The 25,682-nt window shown below is 32.8% G+C and overlaps 1 protein-coding gene across 1 annotated transcript in view; it reads right to left on the bottom strand.

Annotated features, from left to right (window-relative positions):
• The window catches only part of LOC143238675 (glutamate receptor ionotropic, NMDA 2B-like), a 200,358-nt gene that overhangs the window by 82,115 nt on the left and 92,561 nt on the right, over positions 1 to 25,682 (bottom strand). The window contains exons 3-4 of the mRNA XM_076479103.1: positions 10,492 to 10,673; positions 9,343 to 9,593 (exon numbers count right to left, since the gene is read on the bottom strand). Coding sequence (XP_076335218.1) covers positions 9,343 to 9,593; positions 10,492 to 10,673 — 433 coding nt within the window. The remainder of the gene's footprint in view (positions 1 to 9,342; positions 9,594 to 10,491; positions 10,674 to 25,682) is intronic.

The following is a 25,682-nucleotide window of genomic DNA, read 5'->3' as shown; positions in this document are numbered from 1 at the left end:
CTCTAGATATTTCGTATTTTAAACTTGCAATAAGAGATGACTTTAAAAGCAGGTCCTGCATTGCCAGGTGGTTAGGGGTGCTTGAATCGTTATCTCAGGGGCGCGAATTCGAATCTCTGTCACACCAACCTTGCTTGCACTTTCAACTATGAATGTGTAATACGTGAGGTCAGTTCTAGTATTCATTGGTAAAAATGTGAGTGGCGATGATCAGGTTTCTTCCCTCTAGTCTTACACTGCTAAATTAAGGTCAGCTAGTGCAGATAGCTCTCGTGTACTTTTGTGCAAAATTCAAAATAACTTTAAAAGCCAAGTAACAGATACAAAGATTTAAGCATTGTCTCCATAATTTTGAATTGGTGGTATCAAATTAAGGACAGTTAGTTATCAGTATTCACTGACGATAAAGTAATTCTTAACTGAATAACGACATTTTCTGCCATTTTTATAACTCTATCGTAGTTGAAAGTACACTGAACGTTCTAAGCAGTATATCACGACTTAAATTTCGGGCTTTCTAACTCGTAGTCTGACCGATATCTTTTAGGACACGCTTTATATACTCTAGTCTTGCTTGTTTTCTCAATCAAATGAAATTTTCTAAGACTTGGTTTATTGTTGTGACATTTTCATGTAAACAAAAGTACTAATGATTCACTAACGTTAATAGAACAGAACAAACTTTGTAAGTTTCTTTTCACTCGTCATCATATTTGCCTGTCTCGGTAGTATTTCTCGTTTTAAAAATGTGCAATTTTATCCAATTTAGAGTTATTGATTCCTTCGGTAAACGGCTTTAAAGTTTTTTTTTCACTTAAGTTCTTTCCGTTCACTTTTGTTGGCAACAGAATTAATTAATTGCTTAAAAAATATCAGAGAGGAAAGCATGCATAAACTTTAACATTTAATTACAGCTTTCCAATATGGCGTACTTTCATTTCAATCGTAAAGTATTGTTTGTTTTAGGATTTCGTGCAATGATACACAAGAACTAACCGTGAATAGCCATACCTAATTTTGAACGTATATGCTAGAGAAAAGTTAATCAAATGCTTTCAATACTAACTCTTGGGTTACTCTTTTATGGTCGAATAATATCGTTTAATGTCACTTCTATAGCGCACCCATGGTTCCAAAGTACGGATAGATTCTGTAGCAACGGAGAACGAACAATGAGTTCTTGGATTCACTGTCCTGGAAAGCCAGTCATTACGTCCATATAAAGTATTATTTACGATCCAAGGTATTTTAGTTACATAAATACTTTATATTTATATTTGTATCTCAGCGTTTATTGAGGTCAATAACATAAAAAAATGAACTTGGCCAAAGTCAGTCATGCCATTTATTTATGATTTTGTTTTGAAAGATAAAAAACTTACTACGACAATAAAATTACATTAGTTATACGGAAGGATTATTCAGTGTTTGATATTTGAAAGGCAATGTATTAATGAACAATGATCAGGTTCAGGATTTTGACAACAACCAATGTATATAACGAAGGCAGAAGGTTTAATGGTTCTTGACTACTTTCGTTTCACAAGTACGTCAGTAAATCAGCTTACTGTTGAGTCGAGAAACTGAACACCTATTGTGAAAGATTAGATTTTGTTTCAACTTATATGCTCTTGGTGGAACTGTGAATGTTTTTTTCTTATTATTTACTGTGCTTTACCAAACAAAAGTTTAAACGATTTTAAATAAGAAGATTAAGCCTATCTAACAATAATATTGTTTTGTGTTTTTTACCAGGCCGTTAGATGATAAATATATATATATAAATTTTTTTTTTGTTTATTGTTCACGCAATATGCTAAGAATATCTAAAGAACGAAAAGCTGACTTTTATATAAGCAGTTGATTTTTCAAAAATCTTGTCATTTGATAAGCAGACTGTTTGTCGAAACTTCTTTTACTGCAATTAAGGACGCACAGTGGGGACAGTGTCTTATCTGAATGTTTGTCTTTAGAGAAAAGCCATAATGAGCTATCTGCTATGTCCACCCGCGAAGAATCGAACTGCGGATTTTGGTGTTGTTAACTTACTGCTGTCCTATTGTGGATCCTATGCGCATTATTTAAAAACAATTAAAAGAAATAACTATGTTAATTTTCCCCCTTCGTACATTATATTCTAGGTTTCATTGTGGAATAATATAGAAAGTAAAGCCACTAAGCCTCTTTACATTCTCAGACAATTTTGTTTTCGCTCACTTCTACTAAAACGTAATGTTCATGAACATTTTCATTTTTCAAATGTTTTGACTTAGAATGTCTTGGAATAAAACTTACGTAAATAGTATTTTTCCAGTAAGATTGTACTAATTGTTTTGTACGATAGTTTCTTGTTTTACTTCGTAAAATATGTTAGTCTAGTTTTAGTTATTTAATATTTTATTTGAATTTGAAAGATAATTCTCTTCAAAATATTTTGCTTCTTGGTACATATAACCTCGTTCCTCGCTGGGAAAGCGGTAAATCTACGTATTAAAAATGCTAAAGTCAAGGGATTCGAATCTCCTAACTGGACACAGTAGATAGCCCGCTATGGCTTTGCTATAAGAAAACACACACAAGCACCCACTTATAACCTCTATGCAAAGGTTACATGAAAGAAATTTACAATATTTGAATATATTTACAGGAATTGTTTATTACAAAGATTAAATCAAGACCTCTTTATACTATTACTTCTGATAATCGATCAATAAAAAGGCGAATGACACGTGTTTTAGACGCTACTTACAGTTACAAAAATACTTGGTGTGTATTGATGTTATTATTTGAACAGTTGTGTTTAAAGTATTCCATTTTTCAAGGCAACCTTTTGTATTGTGACGACTGTGAATATTACGGTTTAGGATGTACGACTTTACCTTTACACGCTGCTTGATAGTCTTTAAGAGATAACTAAATCTTCAAGATATACTTGAAACAAGGATAATGAAGAATTACTTTAGAATTTCATAATGAGTGCAATTCTTTATGTTTTCCTAAAGGATTTGGCGAAATTAAAAACAAAAGCAAAAACATATTTTTTATGGCTAAACCCGCACTTCAAAAATGGATTATGTTTCTGATATTACTATTTTCTTACATGAAATGTAATGATTAACAGTAAGTAACATAATCCGATGTAAAAACAAAGAAATAGAATATTACTCTTTATTACATCAGTTTATTTACTGACTAATGTCATTAAAATAATTTATAATTTAAGGAAACGCGAGACCATTTAAAGATGTAGTTGTCCTTTTTTTAGTGCAAAGCTTTTCATAAACGACGTCTTGCATTCTTTAAACTATGGAGAATCGAGCCCTCTATATATTTGTTTGATGCATTATAAGTCCTTCAACTTAGCGCTTTATTTAAGATTTGAAAAATATAATTTTTGCTTCGAAGTAAATTTGGATTAAAAATTTTTGTTAATAGCGACGTATCGCTGTCTGTGTTTGTATTGACGCCGTTACATACAAAGATACACAATGGAACGTATCGCAGATATCAAAACCCAATTCTTAGAGTTATAAGCCCATATAAATGCATTTGATACAATATATGCAAAACGGTTTTATTTAAGGTTTTTAGTATGCATTGCAAAAACTTATAAAGTGACGAGTTAAATGTGTAAAAAACTTCAGTCTCAATACTAAGTCAGAGGCCGGGCATGATCAGGTGGTTAAGGCACTCGACTCGTAATCTGAGGGTCGCGGGTTTCAATCCCCATAACACCGAAACATACTCGCCCTTTCAGCCGTGGTGGTGTTATAAATGACGGCACATCCCATTGTTTGTTAGTAGAAAAGTAGCCCAAGAGTTGGCAGTGGTGGTGATGATCAGCTACCTACCCTCTAGTCTTACACTGCTCAATCAGGGACAGCTAGCGCAGATAACCCTCGTGCAGCTTTGTGTGAAATTTAAACACAGACAAACATTAAGTTAGAGAATATTGAACTGAAATAACACACAGAAAACTCGTGATGACCAGAAACTAAATTAAAGTAAATAATGTTAAAACGACCGAGGAATGTCGAAACGTTGTTCTCTACTTTATTTTAATTAAAGTTTTAATACCCATACCAGCCGTCTTGAGAATATACAGAAAAATATTTTAAAACTTTTATCCAAGACTTAAATATACATGGAAGTTTGAAACAAAAGTACAAATATATTTTTTGAAAATTATGCAGATGAAAAGAGACAGAATAACTATTAACTCATCAGATATTTTTTGCTTTCCTGAAAGTTTTGACGACATTAAAAACAACATTAAAACTATAATTTTTTATGGTTAAAATCTCACTGCAAAAAAGACATACTTGTTGATATTACTATTTTTTTATATGAGGTGTAAGGAAAAACAGTAAGTAATATATATCCTAATGTAAAAACAAAGAAACATATGAGCGAGTGAAGAATAAATAAGGATATTAATGGTGCTGAAAATAGAAGTTTATATATGTAAAAACCGGGTTGTTGATGTCGAAAGCTTTTCTAATTGAAGGATCTAAGAGATGACAGTATTATCAGTGTCCTGTTTAAAGTTTTCCTGAAAATAACATCACTTGGTTTCTGTGTAAACACTCTATACTAATTTAGAATTTTTATATTAAAGAGTGAGCTGAGATATATGTTTGTTTTTCTTACAGCAAAGCCACATCCAGCAATCTGCTTTGCCCACCGAGAGAAATCGAACTACTGATTTTAGCGTTGTAAATCCGTATACTTATCGCTGTTCCAGCGGAAGACGGGACTGTATGTTATTAATTATGAATCTGTACTGACTGTACCATCAGTTACACATGAAATTAAAAATAAACGTATAAACTGTGAGAACAAATGTTATAGAAAGATTAACAATTATTCATACACTAAACTATTAATATTATAAAAAAAACTGAGTTAATATTTTGAACCAATGTTTTATTTCTTGTCCAAAAAATAATGTCTATTAATGTTATTAGAAATGAAAAATAATTAACTTCAAACATAATTTTTTAAAGAAATATAAGTTTGAATTTCGCGCAAAGCCATACGAGGGCTCTTTGCGATAGCCGTCCCTAATTTAGCAGTGGAAGACTAGATGGAAGTTAACTAGTCATCATCACCCACCGCCAACTCTTGGACTACTCTTTTACCAACAAATAGTGAGATTGATCGTCACATTATGACGCCTCCATAGCTTAAAGAGCGAGCATGTTTGGTGTGACGGGGATTTGAACCCGGGATCCTCGGATTATGAGTCGAGTGCCTTAATAACCTGGCCAGGTCGGCCAGAAAAATAGGATGCTCCAAATCTATAAAAGTGGATGAGCGATAGGAGTGTTGTTTAAACTGTGGTAATTAGGATGTGGGAGATCCTGGTAAAACATATATACTACTATTTCTCATATAATTGGTACTCTTTATAGAAGACACTGTGGTAAATGTTGTTCAGACTGTTTCTCTAAATACCTCAATTTATACGGTGTGCGTGAAGTAGACGAATGGTTATAAATTTATATATAAAAATATCATTTAAATATATATATGAAACAAAGATATTGCATCAGGAAGCACGGGTGTAGACGTTTTATTAGGGCAGTCAAAGATAGTGAACAAAGGCGTTAATAAAATCTCGTAAACGAATTCTCTATTCAATAAACTTGCTTTCATTCATGGTTTTATTTCATCAGCAATAGCTGCTCTTTATTAACTGTATTGAAAGCTTTAGATTTTTCAGATTTGGACAGTTAATCAGTATTATGTTAAAGCTCCTGTAGTGCTGTAGTTTTCATAGAATAAAACATTTTACTCTTTGTCTATTTATTCACCTAGGAACTTCTAATGTTATCAGAATTAGCTAAGAAAAAGTACTCAGTCATTTAATAAGTTGGTTTCATTAAAATAAACGCCTTGTTTCATTTTGACGGCAATTTCAAAAGATACGTAACTCTAAGACATGTTGAATATATATATATATATATAAGTTGTTTTTTAAATCAGTGAAACGTTTTTGTTCCAATAGTTGAAAACAAAATAAAACAGAAAAAAAACAACAACACATTTCAGACGTAGTTGAAGTACAAATGTATATGAAACTAATAATGATAAATTTCATTTCTAGCTATTGTCCTCCGGTGGGTCAGTGGTGAGTTTACAAACTTAAAAGGGGTTGAATTTCCTGAGGTTAATGAATGCATATAATAGATTATGTAATTCTGTGCGTAAACAAAAAAAATAGTTTTTTAAAAAGATGTTTCATAATTTAGTCTAAGACCTATTGCATTTATTATATTCGCTTTTCTGTTATTCTAAATCCAAATGACTTATTTATATGTTTACCTCTATTATTAAAAGTGTTATTATACAATAATTTTTGAAAAGTAAATGAATGAAATAGATACGTAATATATAACGTCTCATACGGCCTGGTGGTTAAGGCATGCGACTTACAATCTGGGAGTCCAAAATTCGAGTCCCATCACTGAACATGCACACTCTTTCAGCCGTGGAATCGTTTTAATGTTATGATCAATCTCACTAATTGACAGAGTAGCCCAAAAGTTGACGATAGGTGGTGTTAACTAATTAACCTCCCTTCAGTTTATCGTTTCAAATCTAGGAACGACTAGCGCAGATAACCTTCAAGTTGCTTCGTATGAAACTGAGCAAACAAACAAAACATTAATTAATGAAACATGAGGTATGGCTTCGACATTTAGACTACGGCATGCTTTCATTTATTTGATTAAATAAATAAATTATCGCTTTTATTAGAATGCTTTCCACAGCTACAATAAATAAATGTATTTTGTGCCAAGTTTGGTCTCAGGTCTTAGGCCATAAAATGATCGAATTATAAGTTACTTAAATAGAACATTTGTTAAATATGTCGTGAGAAAATAAAACAGGAGTCAGGGTTGTCATCTATAGAACAAAGTATAACAAGAAAAATATTCTTAGCTTCAGGTATTTTGTTTGTAGGAAAGCAGAAAGCTTGTCTTGATGACGTGGTGGTTAGGGGCGCTTTACTCGCAATCTAAGGGTCAGCGGTTCGGATCCAGAAAGCTATATAATGGACTAGATGTACTGTGCGACGGTTAGCAAAACCCATTCCTAATATTATAAGTACTGCAGACTTTCCGCTGTGCCACTAATGGGCAGCTTCATCAAATTGACGGTAAACATTCTAAAATGTGAAGAGTAAATGAATAATACGAAATTCTTAATAAATATAAATTAATGAGAAGTATTAACATATTTATATTATAACGGATTTATTTTTATATTTACGTGTGCTTCAGTTTGATGCATGTGATGTGTATTGCGCAATTCTCGCATGTTTTCAGAATTGATAGAAGATTCTCGAGTGTAAGAATAAACGATATATGTTTTACGAAAACATTGAAGTATCTTCGAATATTGTGAACATTCGAGTATATAAATCAGAGAACAGAATATGATTTGGTTCTTACCGTTAGTACGAGAATACTACAAGCCTCGGAAGCTATAATTGTAATTAACGCTTATTAATCTAAAAAGTTCATATATTTGACAAAGAACGTTTATAGATTTGGAACATTACAAACCATTTAAATTAATTTAATTAACTTAGGACGTTAGTATTTCTACAAGGATGTGAGAATTTCGTATCTAAAATACACCACTTCCTTTTCCCAGTGTCCGACCACTTCATGTGGAATAGCACGAATACACTTTTTTTTCTCTTGTCGTCTACAACGGTTTAACATATCGTGACTTGTGTCGCTTTTTTCTTGATTATGATTTGTGCAGAAGCTTGCAGCACATGCTTTTTGTGACTAACCTTAGTGTTCGTGGTTTCTAACATATTACGAGACATCGCATTTTTTACACCACTCGTTACAGGTCTCTTTCTGAATGATCTGGATACCGAAGCTAATCCTTTTTATAAGTATAAGGATTATCATCGTTTTGAAAATTTTAAATCCCCAACCTGACTGCATCTTTATGTTTGAGCGTATTATTATTTTTTTCAACTAAATCTATTACACACTTTTACCAAAGGCATTAATTTTTGATGGCATCATATTACCGACAAAAAGGCCAAACAAAGACAAAACGTAATTCTGATATTTATTTGGGCCGTGATCTGTATGTGCATATTCAAAATCGTTATAACAACCTTTAACCTTTGTGTAGTTGTATACCACTGAAATGCACAAGGTAAGTAAGACAAAAAGTATGATTTTCCATTAACTAACAGCTAGTGTCACGTGATGGATACAGAAACGTTTATTACACTTTTTTCTTTTTTATTAACAGACGAAGAAAACGTATGATACACGCTCAAAGATTTAAACTGCTGTGGGAGGCACACGGCATACATTACTAATTTAATTAGAATATTTTCGTATTTATCGTGAAATAATCTATCTGAGACGATGGTAACAAAAAACATTCTAAAATAGTGCATATTAGCATCTAAAACAGTGAAGCATAAAAAATCACCACCTGTTATCACAGTAACAAATTAATGTAATAATATCTAGTTTTTGTATGTTCTGAAGATGCAAGAGCACCTTCTATATATTATTTGTAGTATTAAGTAGGTAACGTTTAGCCCTACCTAAACTATAGAGAAAAATACACAAGTTGCATCGTTAATTAATTAGTCTCTATATCGAATACAGGCCATACACAATAAAGTTTTTACGCATTTTAGGCCTAATACAAGTGGACTTATATTTCGATTAAATTTTTCTTTATTATTCGAAAAATTTGTATTTGAAAAAAGTGCTGTTGAAGCAAAGATACCAATTTAACCGCAGATCTTTGCTAGTTTACATTCAGGTTTTATGGATGAAATTTAAAGTAATGTCTTTAAATGACAAAACTGTTTCATTTAGCAGTAAAAAGGAGGTCTTGTAGTGTTTTGTATTTTGTTTATTTTACTAAATCAGGTATTATAAATTATTAAATTTGCATATAATAAAGTTTCAGTATTCTAGAATGCAGAAAGTTTTGTATAGCTGCATTTGTATTTCGCTCTTAGTTACTCTAAGGCTGTTTTCGCTAGCTATCCTTAAGTTAGAAGTGACACAGCAGAGGGAGAGCAGCTGGTCAACACCACCCACCACCAACCCTTGGGATTCTCTTTACCATCTAAAAGTCTAATTGATCGACACATTATAATGCCCAATAAGTTGAAAGGTTGAGATTTTAACCAGCGACCTTCAAATTGGGAGTCGTTATGACTCAGCGGTGAGTCATTGAGCTAAAAATTGGGTTTCAACATTTACGGTGATCACAGCACGGATAGTTCATGGTACTGCTTTATACTTTACAATAAAGAAACAGCTAAAGTAATTTACTTACCTAACATACCGACAGGGAACTCTGGTGGAGCAATATTCTCTGCTGTTCCAAAGCTAGATTGTGTGACGATCCAGACATAGTTTTTACCGGTGATACCCAGATCACTGGCGGCTCCCATTACTTCTGCGCCTTCCTCTTTTGTAGAGTATAAAAGAAACACTCTAACCTCACTGTACTTGAGAAATTCTATCTCTTCAGCTATTTCTTTACGGATCTTGTTCTTGATGATGAAGACGTCCATTATATTGTATCTGTAAAAAACAAATAACAGATTATTACATTCTGTACTAAGTTAACATGTTACTAACTCTTAGTTTAAAACAACAACAAAATACGAAGTGCCAGGAAACAGGTTGAAGAGAGTACTGAAAACAATAATGATATTGTTGTTTTTTCACATCAAAGTGTAATATATTCAAGTTTTCCTATTTCACATTATCATTTAACAACAACAACAACAGAGAACAACTAAAACAACAATGGCAGCTCCATGTTAGTTTTTATCTCCAAACTCATTGCAGCATTTTTTACATCTGCCCTTTAGATGTGGTCTCGTGAACCTAATATTTAAATAAGTCAGTATCCCAAGTGTCCAACACTTTCATTCTGACAAAAACTGACTTTATTGCTTTTCACCAGTGTTTTAAAAATCGACTAACAGTTTAAAATAAAATGCATCTTATTAGATTTAATTTGCAAAACAAAGAAACATAAGACAGCCAGCCTTTCCGTTTATTATGCCAACCAGCAGCAGATGTTTATAGTCTTTAACACACGACCCTCAGTGGCACAGTCTGTGGACTAATACCGTAGAAACTGGGTTTCGATACCCGTGATGGGCAGAGCACAGATTGTGCATCTTTGTTCTTAATTCCAAACAAACAAAGATTTTTAACACACGAAACCGTATATTCTAAAAGTGAGATAAAGTCCACTTTACCGAGTGGAATTTATTCCTGATTGCAGTTAAATTCAGTTCAAGAAATTTAGTTGCAATTCATAAGGGATTTAACGGTCTTTTCATTAAATTGTTTTACTCATAACTTTAACAAAACAAATCTTTGCACCATGTGATTATTGATGCAAACATTTTATTCTTGTACTTTTTTCTTTACATTTCTCAACCATCTGCCTTTACTGAACACTTACTTGAAATCTATGTTATCCAAAACTTGATTTCGGATTGCTCTGATGAAGTCGTCGTGTCCGCCTATCATTGTTGTTAGAATAGAAAAATGATGCCACAGGTATCTCTTCATGATACTTAACATTGCTGCTGACTGATGCTCGACAGAGGGCGCCAGTTGAAGAATGAGGGAATCCGACACTTGCTAAAAAATAGGTTATCAACTATGAATGAAAATAAATAAATAATTAATACTTGCATACGTTAGCTCTCAAAGCGATGGTGATTTCATACACTTTCGTTTACATTTAAGAACGTGAAAGAAACTCCCGATTCACAATAGTTTTCAAAAAAAAAATTGCAACAACATCCAACTACTTCTAGGTTCTTCTTGATTCTATGTATCCAACAGAAAGTCAAATATTAATTTGTTATTGTCTTCGTGATATATAGAAAAAATTAAAGAATATAAAACGTGTATACGCAACTATATACACGAATTGTACTGAGAAGTAATAATTATATATGATCATCGTCTCTAATGTTATCATTATGTTTCATGTTGTGATGAAACAAATACAACGAATGATTAAACTAGTTGATGTCCAATGTATAACAAATTTACTTCAACAAAAGTAGTTGGGTAAAGTCTATTGTTTGTTTGGAATCAAGTATAAAGCTACACAATGGGCTATATGGGCTACACAATGGGCTATACCACGGGTATCGAAACCTTGTTTCTAGGGGTGTGAGTCCGCCGACGTACCGCTGTGCTACTGGGAGGCGGTGGGTAAAATAGGATACTAATTAGCTAGCTTTCTTTTGCTAAAATTTGATAAAATATAATAATTTAGACTTTTACAAGCAATTCGATCAAAGTAGTATCATGAAACTTTCTGAGTACAGTTTATTGTAGACCGCTTCTGATATCATTTTGTTATGATTATTCTATGCTCGCAGTTTGATTTTTCTTCAACTTTAGTTGTATTTGATTTTGTAAGGAACTAATTCATACTAATATACATAACAAACCGTTGTTTATTAAAATAATCAACACATGTACTTAGGACTAGGTTTTGTACTTCTTCTTTTGCCTCTTTCTCAGTTTATTCGATCTCTTTTACATAACTCCATCTTTTTTTCCTTCTGTTAACGCCTGTTTTTTATATCTACTTTCTCAAAACACATGGCAACAGGTCAGTTTCTTTAATGTAATTAGGGTCAAGATCGTGGAGATTCTTGTAGTTTCCAAATTAGGCTTAACTAAAAAAAGGCAATCACTCTCTCCAATCATTTTCGAACGACTTGAAAGTGTTGTATACCCCTAATCCCTTAAAAACTGACTAAAATTCATACGCTTTCACACTTTTTTCTGACCCCCTTCGATGTTCCTCTCACATAACTTCACGGTACAGTGGTTTACAGTAGCTTCACTAATTACTGGAGACATTGAAAAGTTGAGACTGAGAAAATAAGAATATTTGAAAGAATTGAAATTTCGTTTTTGACACACGAAGTGATGTTTACATAATAGCGAAATAGATGACAAAGGACACCTCATGGCCTTAGATACGCCTGCTATACTAAAGAAATATCATGGTAAAAAGAACGTGTTATTTAAATAACGACCATTTAGTGACTCAGATTTGAGAACTTATATGTTAAAAAACAACAACAAACAAACATACATAATTAGTGTGTCCGCAAACGCATTTGATTATTTCTTCAAAAGTTCCAGTTAAGGTTTAATGCCAAATTCAGCAAATGTTTTGATAAAAATAACAAACAATAAAATTACAAGGTGTTGATAGTATTTATATGGTTAATAACACCAACCGGTCACTATTGTTGTTTGAGATCAACTAGTTACATAAATATTTATAACCATAATTAAGTTAGGTTAAAAAAAATTTATCAACCTTTATTATCAGGTCATCCCAAAAGTTATGTTCGATTTTAGGTTCAGTAAAAAAAAAAAAAGGATTGCAAATGCTTTTAATGTTAGTTAATCAATAATATGTGTTCCATTATTATTAATTACTTCCTGCCAACGATTCACAAGCTTCTGAATGCCACTTCTATAAACGTTTTGGGGTTTGAAGGAAAAGAATGTAGATATAGTAATTTTGACATCTTCATGTGAAAATTGAAAATATCATCAAGATAGTTCTGCAAACTTCGGAATAACTTGTAATAAGATGATAATCAGATGGGGCAAGGTCTGGAGAATAAGGAGGATGTGGAAGTTTTTCTCAGTCTAGCTCTTCAGTCTTTGCAGATGGGATCCTTACTGTATGGGGCCATGCATTATCCAGTGCAACATTCAAGTGCTCTAACTGTTGACAATAGAAATCTAATGTAATCGTTACATTGAGTGACAGCAACTGAAATTGGATCACACCAACAATATTCTACCAAACGCTTAACAAGATTTTCCTAGGATGGAGGTGGATTTTGGACTGTGCTTTAGCTAGTTTACCTGCACTGAATCATTGTCTGCGGCGTTTAACATATTTATAAAATATCCATTTTTCATCTCCAGTCACTAACTTGTCCAAAATAGGTGAGTTACGTTCACGAGAGCGCAGGGAAGTGCAAATGTTCACTCTTGCTCTGAGGCTGGCTTCTGTCAACCCATTTGTTAAGTTTTATAACCTTTCCAAACTGTTGCAGATGAGGTGAACTGCTGAATGGGTTGAATTAAGTTTCTGTACTAGTTTTTCAACTGTTACAGCACAATATTCATCAAGTGCAGCCAGCAGCAAGTCATCATTAAACTCAACAGGACGACCTGAACGTAACACATCACTTAAGCTGTAGTCACCTGAACTGAACTTCTGAAACCCCCTTCGATATTTTCTTTCATTGAGAGACTTCGCACCATAAACACCTTGATTGTTTCGTGTAGTTTCTACTGCACTATTGCCTTTTTTAAACTAATAAAGCATTATGTGCCAAATGTGCTCCTCAGACACATCCATCTTCATGAAGATTTATTTGATTAATGATCTGAAAATGTGGAATTGGGTTAGTTTCTTTTATTTGTCTGAACAATTTTATACACGCCCTACTAAATATTTTAGTCACTAAAGCCATTTACCAAAACAGAAATGATGATGTACCTTCTGTACTAAATTTTCGGGACATCAGTTATGGGATGACCTGATATAAAACTTTCTGCTATTTGAAATTTAGCAGGTAAAGCTCATGATATTAGGGCGTTTGTTACATTAGAAATGATTAAATGTGTAATACATATATACATTATGTAGTATCAAATTAGAGAAGGAAAAAAAACATGAAACATTTCTTTGTTCGAAATTAAGCTCAGAGCAACAAATTGGGATATCTTTGCTATACACATCATAGGTCACAGGATTCTAAAGCTGTAAATCAGTAGACATACTGCTGTGTCACTGAGTAACAACATGAAATAAAACAAATATTCAGAAACAACTGACCTCTTACATTAAAATATATCAAATTGATGAAATAAATAGAAAAATAACCAAGAAATACAACAAAACGCAATACAAAACATTGTAAAGCGTAAACCATATGTTGTAAAACAGGACAGAAAGATAAGGCAAAATGAAAAAAATGAATAATTACAAAGCATACTGTAAAAATATCATCTAGGAGGACAATTTGTTTATTTGTTTTTTGAATTTCGCGCAAAGCTACTCGAGGACTATCTGCGCTAGCCGTTCTTAATTTAACAGTGTAAGACTAGAGGAAAGGCAGCTAGTCATCACCACCCACCACTAACTATTGGGCTATTATTTTACCAACGAATGGTGTGATTGACCGTCATATTATAACACCCCCACGGCTGAAACTCAGGTTACAAGTCAAGAGCCCTAACCACCTGGCCATGTCGAGCCATAGAAGGGCAGAATGAATATTAATTCGTTATCCAAAATATCACGATCAAGCATATTATTAGGCTCAGCATGGCCAGGTGGTTAAGGCGTTCGACTCGTAATAATCGAAGGTCGCGGGTTCAAATCTCCGTCGCACCAAACATGCTCGCCCTTTCAGCCGTGGGGCGTTATAATGTGACAGTCAATACCACTAATCATTGGTAAAAGAGTAACTCAAGAGTTGGCGGTGGGTGGTGATGACTAACTGCCTTTTCTCTAGTCTTACACTGCTAAATTAAGGACGACTTGCACAGATAGCCCTCGAGTAGCTTTGTGCGAAATTCTAAAAACAAACAAACAAACATTAACTTAATTTATATGAGATAGAGGCAGCTTTCAAAGCATATTTACAAATATAAACTAAAAATAAAAACAAAATATTTGAAAAGGAATAGAAGTGGAAAACCAATTAAAATTTAAAGAAAAAAAGAATATAGAAAAGTAAAGAAACAAAACATCCCTCCTCTAAGACAAAAGAATGTTGTTTCTAAAATGATATGAAGAAAGCAATAGATAACAGCGGAGAATCACTCACCAAAATTACCACACAAAACTATCTTTTGTCATTCAGTTAAATCTTAAAACTTTCAAGCTATGAAATTAAGTTATAGCTGTATATAAAACTAGAAGTTGGAAACAATGAATACAAACATAAATTACACAGCTGAAACAATAACAATTTCTGGAAGAGGAGATAAAATACTTTTTCTGAACAACTTTTAAGATAGAATTATATTATCGATAAGTATGCGAACTAAGCAATATTTATTATAAAACCAAAAATAGATGATAGATGCAAAATAGGATGAGAAAAGAGGAACAAAACACGAAACAAAACTGTCGAATATACTTGCCCTTTTAGCCGTGGGCGTTATAATGAGAAGATCAATTTCACAATGCATTGGTAAAGAGTAGCTGAAGAATTAGCAGTGGTGGTATTGTTGACCAGCTTTCTACCCACTAGTCTATCACTACAAAGTTATGGATAATCCTCGAGTAGGTGGCGCGAAATTTAAAAAGAAAATAGATACAAATGAATATAACTAGAACCAAGAAATACATTCAAACAAAAGTTAACCAACATTATCCATAGAATTACCAAAACAACCATGAAAACCGATTAAATAACAGATGTATTTATTAATGCTATTATTTTGTAGTGAAAAATCCCCCCAGTGGCACAGTGGTATGTCTGCGGACATACACACTAAAAACCGGGTTTCGATACCCGTGGTGGGCAGAGCACAGATAGCCCACTGTGTAGCTTTGTGCTTAATTCAAAACAAGCAAACAAATTCTAGGGAAAAAATTAAACTATTTATAGATATGTATCTAGTTTTTGCTCATTTCTCGTCCATCTTTTGGTGGCTGAGATTGAGAGCTTATAGCTCCAAACATAGGGCTTCATTACCCGCGGTAGGCACACAGCAGATATTTGTGCATTTTTCTAAGTTTATTCCAGTATTTAAAATAATATTAAGAGAAATAAAACGATTAAAAATATTATCGGGAAGCCAACAATTTGTTCACGAGCAAAAAGGAGACAACAATAACAACAACCAATGCTGATCCGAAACTATAAAAGATAAAAATAGCACTCACAGATATAGAATTAATATGAATAAATAGCTCACATACAATATATGAAAAACTTAAGAAATCGAGGAAGAATATAAACAAAACGAAGAATTATATACTTGACTTTGTAGATTTTAAATTAAACTCACCCTTTTATGGATGGTTTTTAAAACCCAGCATGGTCAAGTGGCTAGGGCAGTCGTATCGTACTCTGATGGTTGCAGGTTCGAGTCTCTGTCACACTAAACGTGCTCTCCCTTTCAGCCGTAAGGACATTATAATGTGACAGTCGATCCCACTACTCATTCTCTACTTGGCCATGTAGGTTTTAAATTAAACTCACCCTTTTATTAATGTTTTTAGAACCCAGCATGGTCACGTGGCTAGAGCAGTCGCTCCTACTCTAAGGATTGCAGGTACAAATCCCTGTCACAATAAACGAACTTGTCCTTTCAGCCGTGAGGACGTTATAATGTTATGGCCAATCCTACTACTCATTGGTAAAGAGTAGCCAAAGAATTGATGATGAGTGATAATGACTAGCTGTCTTCTATCGAATCTTATACCGCGAAATTAAAAACGGCTTGCGCAGATAGCTCTCGAGCGAAATTCTAAACAAACAAACAATCAATGTTTTCCTTGTAGAAATGTGAAATTTCGGATTTGGTTTAGTATTAACAGTTGTTTGAATCAAAATTAAAAAAGAGAAAGAAAAAGGAATTTTACGAATGATTAATTATATGAACATGTTAACATGTCTTATCCTTATCGATGTTTGAGACATAGTAATGAACAGATAATTTTTTTTAGTTTTATTGAATTTTATGCAAAGCTGCTAGAGGGCTACGCGCGTTAGCCATCCCTAATTTTGAAGTGATAAACTAGAGAGAAGGCATCTAGTCAACATCATCCATCTCATACATGAATTATTATTTTTTATTTCCCCAACGTTCTGAGCGCATTTTTTTACTTTATATTTTTGGTTGTAAGGGGATGCAAACTAAGGATCCTCAGATCCACACTTTCGACAAGAAATGTAGTCCCAGTACGAAGTGCTCAGGAACCAAAGCTTTTGGGAAAGTTTTCTGTTACTCAATTGACTTGGTTTAAAGCGCTGACAACATGACTAAAAGGCTGCGGTGTTATGATAAGTTTTGCTGCCTACACATTTTATTTCTACAAGTTTTCTTGCTTCTGTCTCCTTGTTCAGAACAGATTTGTTAAACTGATAGGCTAACAAAAGGTCATATTTTAATTATAACTAAACACTTAATGGTTAGCCTGTGAAAAGAGGGAGCATCGTAGTAATTTTTCCTATATAATTTCCGCCCCGAAGTAAAGCTGTAATTAATGTAGAGGAATTTTAATATAGTTGAAATATCAGGCACAGTTTTAATGAATATGTTATCAGTGTTATGAATTTAATTCAATTCAATTCATGTAACTAATGAACACTGTTGTCTATTATTAAATAATCATCAAATTCTTTCATTTGAAATTAATTCATCAAAGTCTTCTCCAGTTCACGATCGTAACGCATTTACGTCTGCAATGTCTATATTTCTTTTTTGTGTGCAAACGATTGGTGATAAAATTGTTATACTTTCTGAAGTAATGTTTATCTTTTCCTTGGCTTAATTTAACTTCAATTCTGAAGTGTCTAACCAGCCCCTTTAGATTCTGATTTGTGTGATAATTGTCACGGTCATGAAATATCTTAGCATCATATAATACTTGTGAAACAAATAAAAAATATCATTATAAGCGAAATATCCTTCTCTTTGAAAATGAAATAAAAAGCAAAAGAAATGATCTTTGATTAGGTAAGTCGCGAAAGAAAAAATTCCCAGTACTGGCTGAAGAAAACAACTGTTTCAAAGGATGTTAGAAGTAAAAGAAAGAAAGAGTGAAATCAACAGCCTTGGTGGGATAGATAAAACTATTATTGGATATACTCATGAAACTAACCATGATATAACCAAGCAAATATAATCTTTTGAGACAGAGCAAAATAGAGAACCAAATATCAAAATAATGTAACGTTCTTGAGAAAAGAGATAAAACTGCTTTCAAAAGAGAAAAATCTGGTTCAAGTTAGAACGAAGAAGATGGTATATAAACTTCATAACCATTATACATGAAGTCAGGAACGGAGCAATGATTGCTAAAATGCAATAGCGAAATAATCAAGTGCAAACCAATTATTGATAGTAGACCTCCAAAACAGACATTGATGAAAGAAAATCCAGAAATATATTGAAACTTTTAATCAGGTTGATAAATAAAAACACCAAAATAAAGAGAAAAAACATCTAGGAGTTAGCGTAAAAAACTATAACAGATGAAGAAAATAAATATTTCGTAATAACTAAACTTTAGTGGTTGAGACTCCCTACTGAAATGCAACATTTGTTTACGATATCAAACTGTATTGGATGAGACTTCTATTGGCCTTCAACATTTGTATACATAACCATACTGTATTGGATTAGACCTCTTATTGACCTACAACGTTTGTTTGTAATATCAAACTGTTTTGGTTGTAATGCCAAGCTGTATTGGTTGAGACCCACTCTCTGACCGTCAACAGTTGTTCAGTATTAAAAATTAGACGTCTGTAATTTAGAACCTAATTGATAAATACGTTTATTTCGAAGTATAAAATCAAATAATAATTTGTATCATGAGCACCCATGTAAATAATAGAACTATATTTTATCTCATCTAAAACTGCTATCTTAACTCTATGAAACTGATAATGTAGTTATTATTCTATGACGCAGAAGTATCGCAATGAGAAAAGTGAAATACTAAAATAAGTTTTGATGGTATTCAATGTAGAATGAACGATACTTAAATGTTTAAATTATAAATTGAATTTCGTATAAAAATACCTTGAACAAATTTGTTTGTTCTTGAATTTCGAGCAAGGTTACAGGAGAGCTAGCTGTCCCCAAATTTAGCAGAGTAAGACTAGAGGGAATACAACAGATCATCACCATCCACCGTCAACTATTGAACTACACTTTTACCAACGAATAATAGGATTGACAGTCGCATTATAACGTTCCCACAGCGGATAGGGCTAGCGTGTTTGGTGTGATGGGGATTCAATGCCGCAACCCTCAGAGTCGAGCGCCCTAACCACTTGGCTGGTATGGGTATCAAAACTTTTATTAAAATAAAGTACAAAACAAATTTATATTAATTAAAGTTTTAATACCCATACCAGTCGTCTTGAGAATACATTTTTACTTCACTTGGGTTTATCATCATCATTGAATTAATATATGTAATATTTTTCGGAAATAGTTTTAAAAGAAATTTTTCTTTCACCAGAAATATACGTGTCTTGTCAATTTATTACATTTCGTTTTTTATCTTTCTTTATAAGTCTTATTTGGTCTTATTGTATTATATACATATAACATAAATTACCCTCTAATATATTCGTTGTAGAGTTTAAACACGATCATTTTCCTGTATGTTATTAAATTGTATGATGTCCTGTATGAATGACATTAGTAATTAGCAATAATGGTTCGAACATTCGTTTTGTATTGAGGATAAGTTTAACCCTAAGATATATGTAACACAAAATGAATTACTTATATTGATTTGTCACACAACTAGACATAAAGCACTGGAGACAACTAGGGTCAAAGTATGTGTACCCATTACTTATAAACCTGACAAATCTTTATATGCCTTCTTCAAAAATATAATGACAGCAAAACGACACATTTGGGAAAATCATTCAAAACTACCAGTAATAATTTATCTCTCAGAAATGTTTACATCCTCTGGATTATCTTACTATAAAATATTTTGTTCCATTTAACAGACATTTGTAGATGGAAATATTAACATTACAGTTCTAACTGTTTGAGAACAAATTACGTTCCTTTATGATATAAACCTAACGTAAGAGGGCTGGTTTTTTAGTTGTAATTGTAATATATTTTTCTAAATAAATGTAGTATTCCGCTATAAAGAACATATTTTAGTACTATAATTGATTAATGGATGTACGCATTTTTGTAATACTTGTTTTTTAAAACACTACAGTCTCCAAAAGAACATTTTGAAATAAGTAAGCTAATAATAACTTTGTGAGTACTATAACACTGAAAACTGCCTTGCACTGACTGTTGGTGATTATCATTCTTTTAAAGAAGTTGCAGTTAAAAATGGAAAAATACAAGTTTAGTTATGTTTTCTATACTTTTGCTTATCAAATCATTTTCTTTTCAAATTCTAAGAAACAAGTAACAGAAAGTGGAGACAGGTCTAACCAAAAAAAGTCATTCCTAATTATAAAACAGCCCCTCAAAAATTATTTCGAATGGTTATTAAAATTCAATCATTAAAATAAAATCACACTGAAGTATTAACAATTTAAGCTTACTAAAGTTGTTCCTGAAGGATCTTATATAAAACATATGACCTGGATAATGCTTCACGTATTTTTTACTGCTATATCCTTGTCACGTTTTCCTATTTTATGTGACAAAGAATTTATCGCATGCCACAAACAGACTTCTGTCATTAATTTTTCCGACGTTGATAACTGAAGAACCATTTTTATTGTATTCTTAAAGTGTCGACGGGTGATTGGTCTTCAAAGGAAGTGGGACTAAATCGTGTTAATTAAAAAACAACAACATTTTGAGGAAAAGAACTGTAAGTAATCACGATTGATTTATTACATTCTTTTCACATTTTAACATGAGATTAGCAAGGCATTTTTAACACTGTCACCATAAAGACAGTGCTGAACAGGTAATAAATTTAACTTTCAACTAAACAGTTCACAGAATACAAGCGAAATAAATTTAATACACTTATATTTCTTGATTGTGAGACACATTTAGTATTTGAGGTGTATTACGGGGAAAATACTGTATGTTGAACATATATATATTAATTCTTTTTTTAGGTATTATTAAAAGTGTATTTCTTGAATGCTATGTTAAAGTTTTGCACACAAATGTTGCACGTAGACAATTAAAAAAAGACTAAATCATATACTAATACAAATTGAAAGAAAAGAGAGTTACAAATATCAAAATATATTATTTGCGTATAAGTTTATTGGATTTATTGAATTAGGTTAAAGTTGAGGAACATGTTTTTACTACTCATATTTTCCTTTATTATAAAATTGACCCAGGCACTATCTAATGGTTAACGCGTCGATCTGCGGATCGATGGTCCAAGGTTTGAAAAGAGATGCCGCTGAACACGGCCACTTTTGGCTATGGAAGCATTATAAAAGTGACAATCGAACCCGTTAGTCGCTTTAAAGGGTTGGACAAAGTCCTTATGGTGGGGAGGGTTGTCAGCTGGTTTTCCTCCATCCTACTAGTAGTTCAAAATTAAGGAAAGCTAAAATTGTAACCTAGGGGTCTCTGACTTGGCTCTTAACATACGTGAGCATAAAATGTCGTTAAAGCTGAACTTTTCACTTTCAACCCTTTTTTAAGCGTTTTGTTTGCAAAAGGTGAAAATTTATAAGTTTAAAGAAAGTTCGAAGTTTCGAACCCCCATTATTGTAATGACTAATGTGAGTAAAAGAATTGTAGAAACGTCAAGGAAATGAAAGAATAGCAGTGAAGATAATGACATTTAAAGAAAAGACCTACAGAAACAGAATGAGAAAAAATAAATATAAAACGTCAAGGGATTAAAAATGAGTTAAAATATTTGTTGCTGATTTTTATATTTGAGCATCCGTTGAAGATCATTACAGATTAAACGAATAATGTACAATTTTCACCAGTGACCTTTGTTTGTTTGTAGATTCTTAACTATTATAAGACGCTGCTCTTTGTTTAGTATCGTCGAGTTACGACTTGTTGCAATCGGTTTCTGTTTGGTCCCGGTACCCGAACTCGATCCAAGTTTCTATATTTTTTTATTACTATTAAGAACAAGGTATATCTCCATGTTGGAAACTCTAATTCCTGGATATGAACACAACTTTATGATTTGAGTGTGGAAAAATTACGTGTCATAAAGGGCTATAACACAGTCTTCCCCAAATCGCTCAATCTTAAAAGGTGCTGCACTACTTATGTAACGCCAAGTAAATTCAAAATATAACTCTGATACATGCCATTCTACCATGACATTATACTGGCTGTGGTTGTAATATGACTCGCTATTTGCATATTCACATTACATACTCAATCCTCTGTATCAGATCTCAACCATGATTTTAGTCGATAAAAGAAGTGTTTTTAAGGATAATCTGTATAACTAGATAAATGAACTGATGTATTTTGGAGAAGACAGTTAGCAAACAGAACTCAAGTTTGCATTCTCAGAACGTCTGGTATGGGTATTAAAATTTTAATTAAAATAAAGTACAGAACAACGTAAGACATGTACCCGGCAAAGGTCTGTTGCAAACTCTATCTGTTAACCTGCAGATTACCTGAGAAGATCGAAACATTATTCTGTACTTTATTTTAATTAAAGTTTTAATACCCATATTAACAGTCTTGATAATACATTTTTACTTCAAGTGCGTTTCTCGTCATCATGAAGAACTCATATCCAGCTTCTAGGCTTATCGAAAGCTAATAACGGAACTTGACCATTCTATGATAGCATACTTATAGCTTCAATTTTTGAGAAAACGTTTTTTTTTTTTTGTACTGGGTTCATATTCCGCCCAAGGTAATCTTTAGAGAAACAAAAGTCTGGCATGGGCTAGGAGGTTTAGGCGCTCGACTCCTAATTCGAGGATCGTAGATTCGAATCCTCGTCACACCTACCACGTTCACCCTTTCAGTCGTAGGGATGTTATAAAGTTACAATTATTCTTACAAATCGTTGGTAAAAGAGTAGTACAAAAATTGGCGATGGGTGATGATGACTAGCTGTCTTCTCTCTAGTATTACAGTCCTAAATTAAGGAAGAATAGCGCAGATAGCTCTCGTGTTGCTTTGCGCGAAAATGTAAAATTAACATTTTTGGGTAACAAACTGAAAAGGTGTTTTTTTGTTACGAAATTTAAACCAGATCAGTATGAAAAGAAAGTATTGTTTTGTTTGTTTTTGAATTTCGCGTAAAGCTACACGAGGGCTATCTGCGCTAGCTATCCATAATTTAGTAGTGTAAGATTAGAGGGAGGGCAGCCAACTACCCACTCTAACTCTTTGGCTACTTTTACCAACGAATAATGAATTGATCGTGACATTATAATGCCCTCATGGCTGAAAGAGCGAGCATGTTTGGTGTGACGTATATTTGAACCCGCGACCCTCAGATTACGAGTCGAACGCTTTAACACACCTGGACATGCCAAAAAGAAAGTAAATAAAATCTCTTTATTAATTTTTTGTAAAATTAAATAATTGGTCAATTTTTGGAAATCCATAAACCGTATATGTTGTGGAAAAAGTAATCTATTAATCTCTTAAATTTTATATAAAGATAGGGTATGTTTGTTAGAACGTGGGAATTTTAAAAAATAAATAAGCAGCTTATATCTATGTTTTTAAAGTATACTTTCACTGGTTTACACACCTGCTTTGACAGCTTTATACTAGGCCTTACTTAATTAAACTACCTCTTCTAGGATGACACAGACACTCTTCATACACGTTTTTTTTTTTTTTTTTTTTTACAAACATAGCAAAAAATCTCTGTTATCATTTCAAAATACTGAGTTTAAGATAATCATATATAAAACTAAAGATAAGAAACTTTTACTGAGTTTGAATGAACAGCCAAAGCTCAACTGGAACAACTTGATATCTATTCAGATATTTTTATTTTAAATATATGACATTGGTTTTGCTTATTTCTCAATGCTTTGAAAGTATTTATGGATAATATTACAATTCGGAGACGTTTTATTTTCTCATTGTGATTCGTTTCGTTTATATTAGTATAGGGAGATATCATCTGTGCACATTACATTTACATTTATATTTCGTTACAGCTATTTAGCCAGTCCCAAAGTACAGGTTAACATTTTCTTAGAAACTATCACCCCTGATTCGCGTTTTGTTTCTTATGTGATTTGCCTTCTCTGTTAGTAGTGGCGCTGTGGTATGAGTTTCGATACCTATGGTGTATCTTTGTGCTTAATACAAACTAACAACAACTGTTAATGGTCTTATTGCTAAAGTCGTTCGTTACAATTCTTTAATGATGTGAGTAACGAAGCTCAACTCTGAAAATAACTGTAGCTAAGCTTTAAATAAGATGCTTTTCTTTTAATTTCGCGTAAAGTTACACGAGGGCTATCTGCGCTAGCCGTCCCTAATGTTGCAGTATAAGACTAGAGGGGAGACAGCTAGTCATCACCACCCACCGCCAATTCTTGAACTACTCTTTTACCTACGAATAATGGGATTGATCGTCACGTTATAACGCTTCCACGGCTGAAAGGGCGAGCATGTTTGGTGCGACGGGGATTCGAACCCGCGACCCTGGGATTACATAAAATTGGTTTAGCGCTTATATTTTGTATTTATGGCTATTGTACTAAAACATATTCCTTAATTTTGAACGACTGACCAGAGAGAAAGGTGTCAGTAATCAGAAATCTAATAAGACTTTGGGAAAAAAAATCAGTTCTGGGATATTTTTGTGGTATCTTTAGACTTTCTTGAAAATTCTTTAATGTTAAATTTTATTTGTTTGAAAAATTACATAAAATTTCTTTTATGACAAGACATCAGGTGAACTTAACTGGGCTTGGTTAGTACGGTAGGCCACGCAAGATATTCTGACGACTCGAATCTTTATATATTAAGTGTTATTCTTATGTTTATCGTATACAAACAACACACACAGGGAGAATAACATATCATTCAATGGACACACATAATTATTAGCTATATATTGATTTTATCCAAGGCACTCGACTTGTAATCTGAGGGGCGAGGCGTTCGAATCCCCGTCAGACCAAACATGCTCGCACTTTCAGCCATGGGTGCGTTATAATGTGATGGGCAATTCCACTATTCGTTAGTAAAAGGGTAGCCCAAGAGCTGGCAGTGGGTGGTGATGATTAGCTGCATTCCTCCTAGTCTTACACTGTTAAATTAGGGACAGCTAGTGCAGATAGCGCTCGCTTAGCTTTGCGCGAAATTCGCAAATTAAACATTTCGTTAGCAAATATCAAAATGCCTAGCCTAACGAAGTTAATGTTGATGTCATTTTGAAAGGTGATATCATATGTCATTAAAAAATCTATGTAACTTTATTGTTTTTTTTTCATTTGTAAGAGGTAAAGGTAGCTACTACAAACGATAAAATAAAGTATCCAAAGAAATATGTTAATGAATATAAATTAGATTGAAATGACTAGATATATAAAAAATGAAATTCTATGATTTTGAAATAAAAATAAATAAAAATTCTAAGAAAGAAATAAAGTATCCCCAATATTTTTTGTTTTCTTTAAAACCACTGTCTTTTTCGAGAAATTTCACAAACCCGAGATTGATAGAAAAACGAAATCAAATTGTATTAATTTTTTTTTAAATTATAAACTTAGTTGCCGTTTAACATGTTTGTTTTAATTATCTTGCAGTTTTATTAAGTATTTCTAGGGTAAAAATAGAAAAACAAATTCGGGATATATCAGTGACATATCTTGTCCAGAAAAGGCTAAATAGGTGTAGGACATATTATCTTAGATTTATAAGATAACTTAAATCTAAAGGTGAAATCCAAATCTACACATAAGG

The sequence above is a fragment of the Tachypleus tridentatus genome, chromosome 13 (assembly GCF_004210375.1).
Source record: "Tachypleus tridentatus isolate NWPU-2018 chromosome 13, ASM421037v1, whole genome shotgun sequence".
Lineage (NCBI taxonomy): Eukaryota > Metazoa > Arthropoda > Merostomata > Xiphosura > Limulidae > Tachypleus > Tachypleus tridentatus.
Note: the sequence above shows the minus strand (reverse complement) of the source record. Positions and strands in the feature narration are given on the sequence as shown.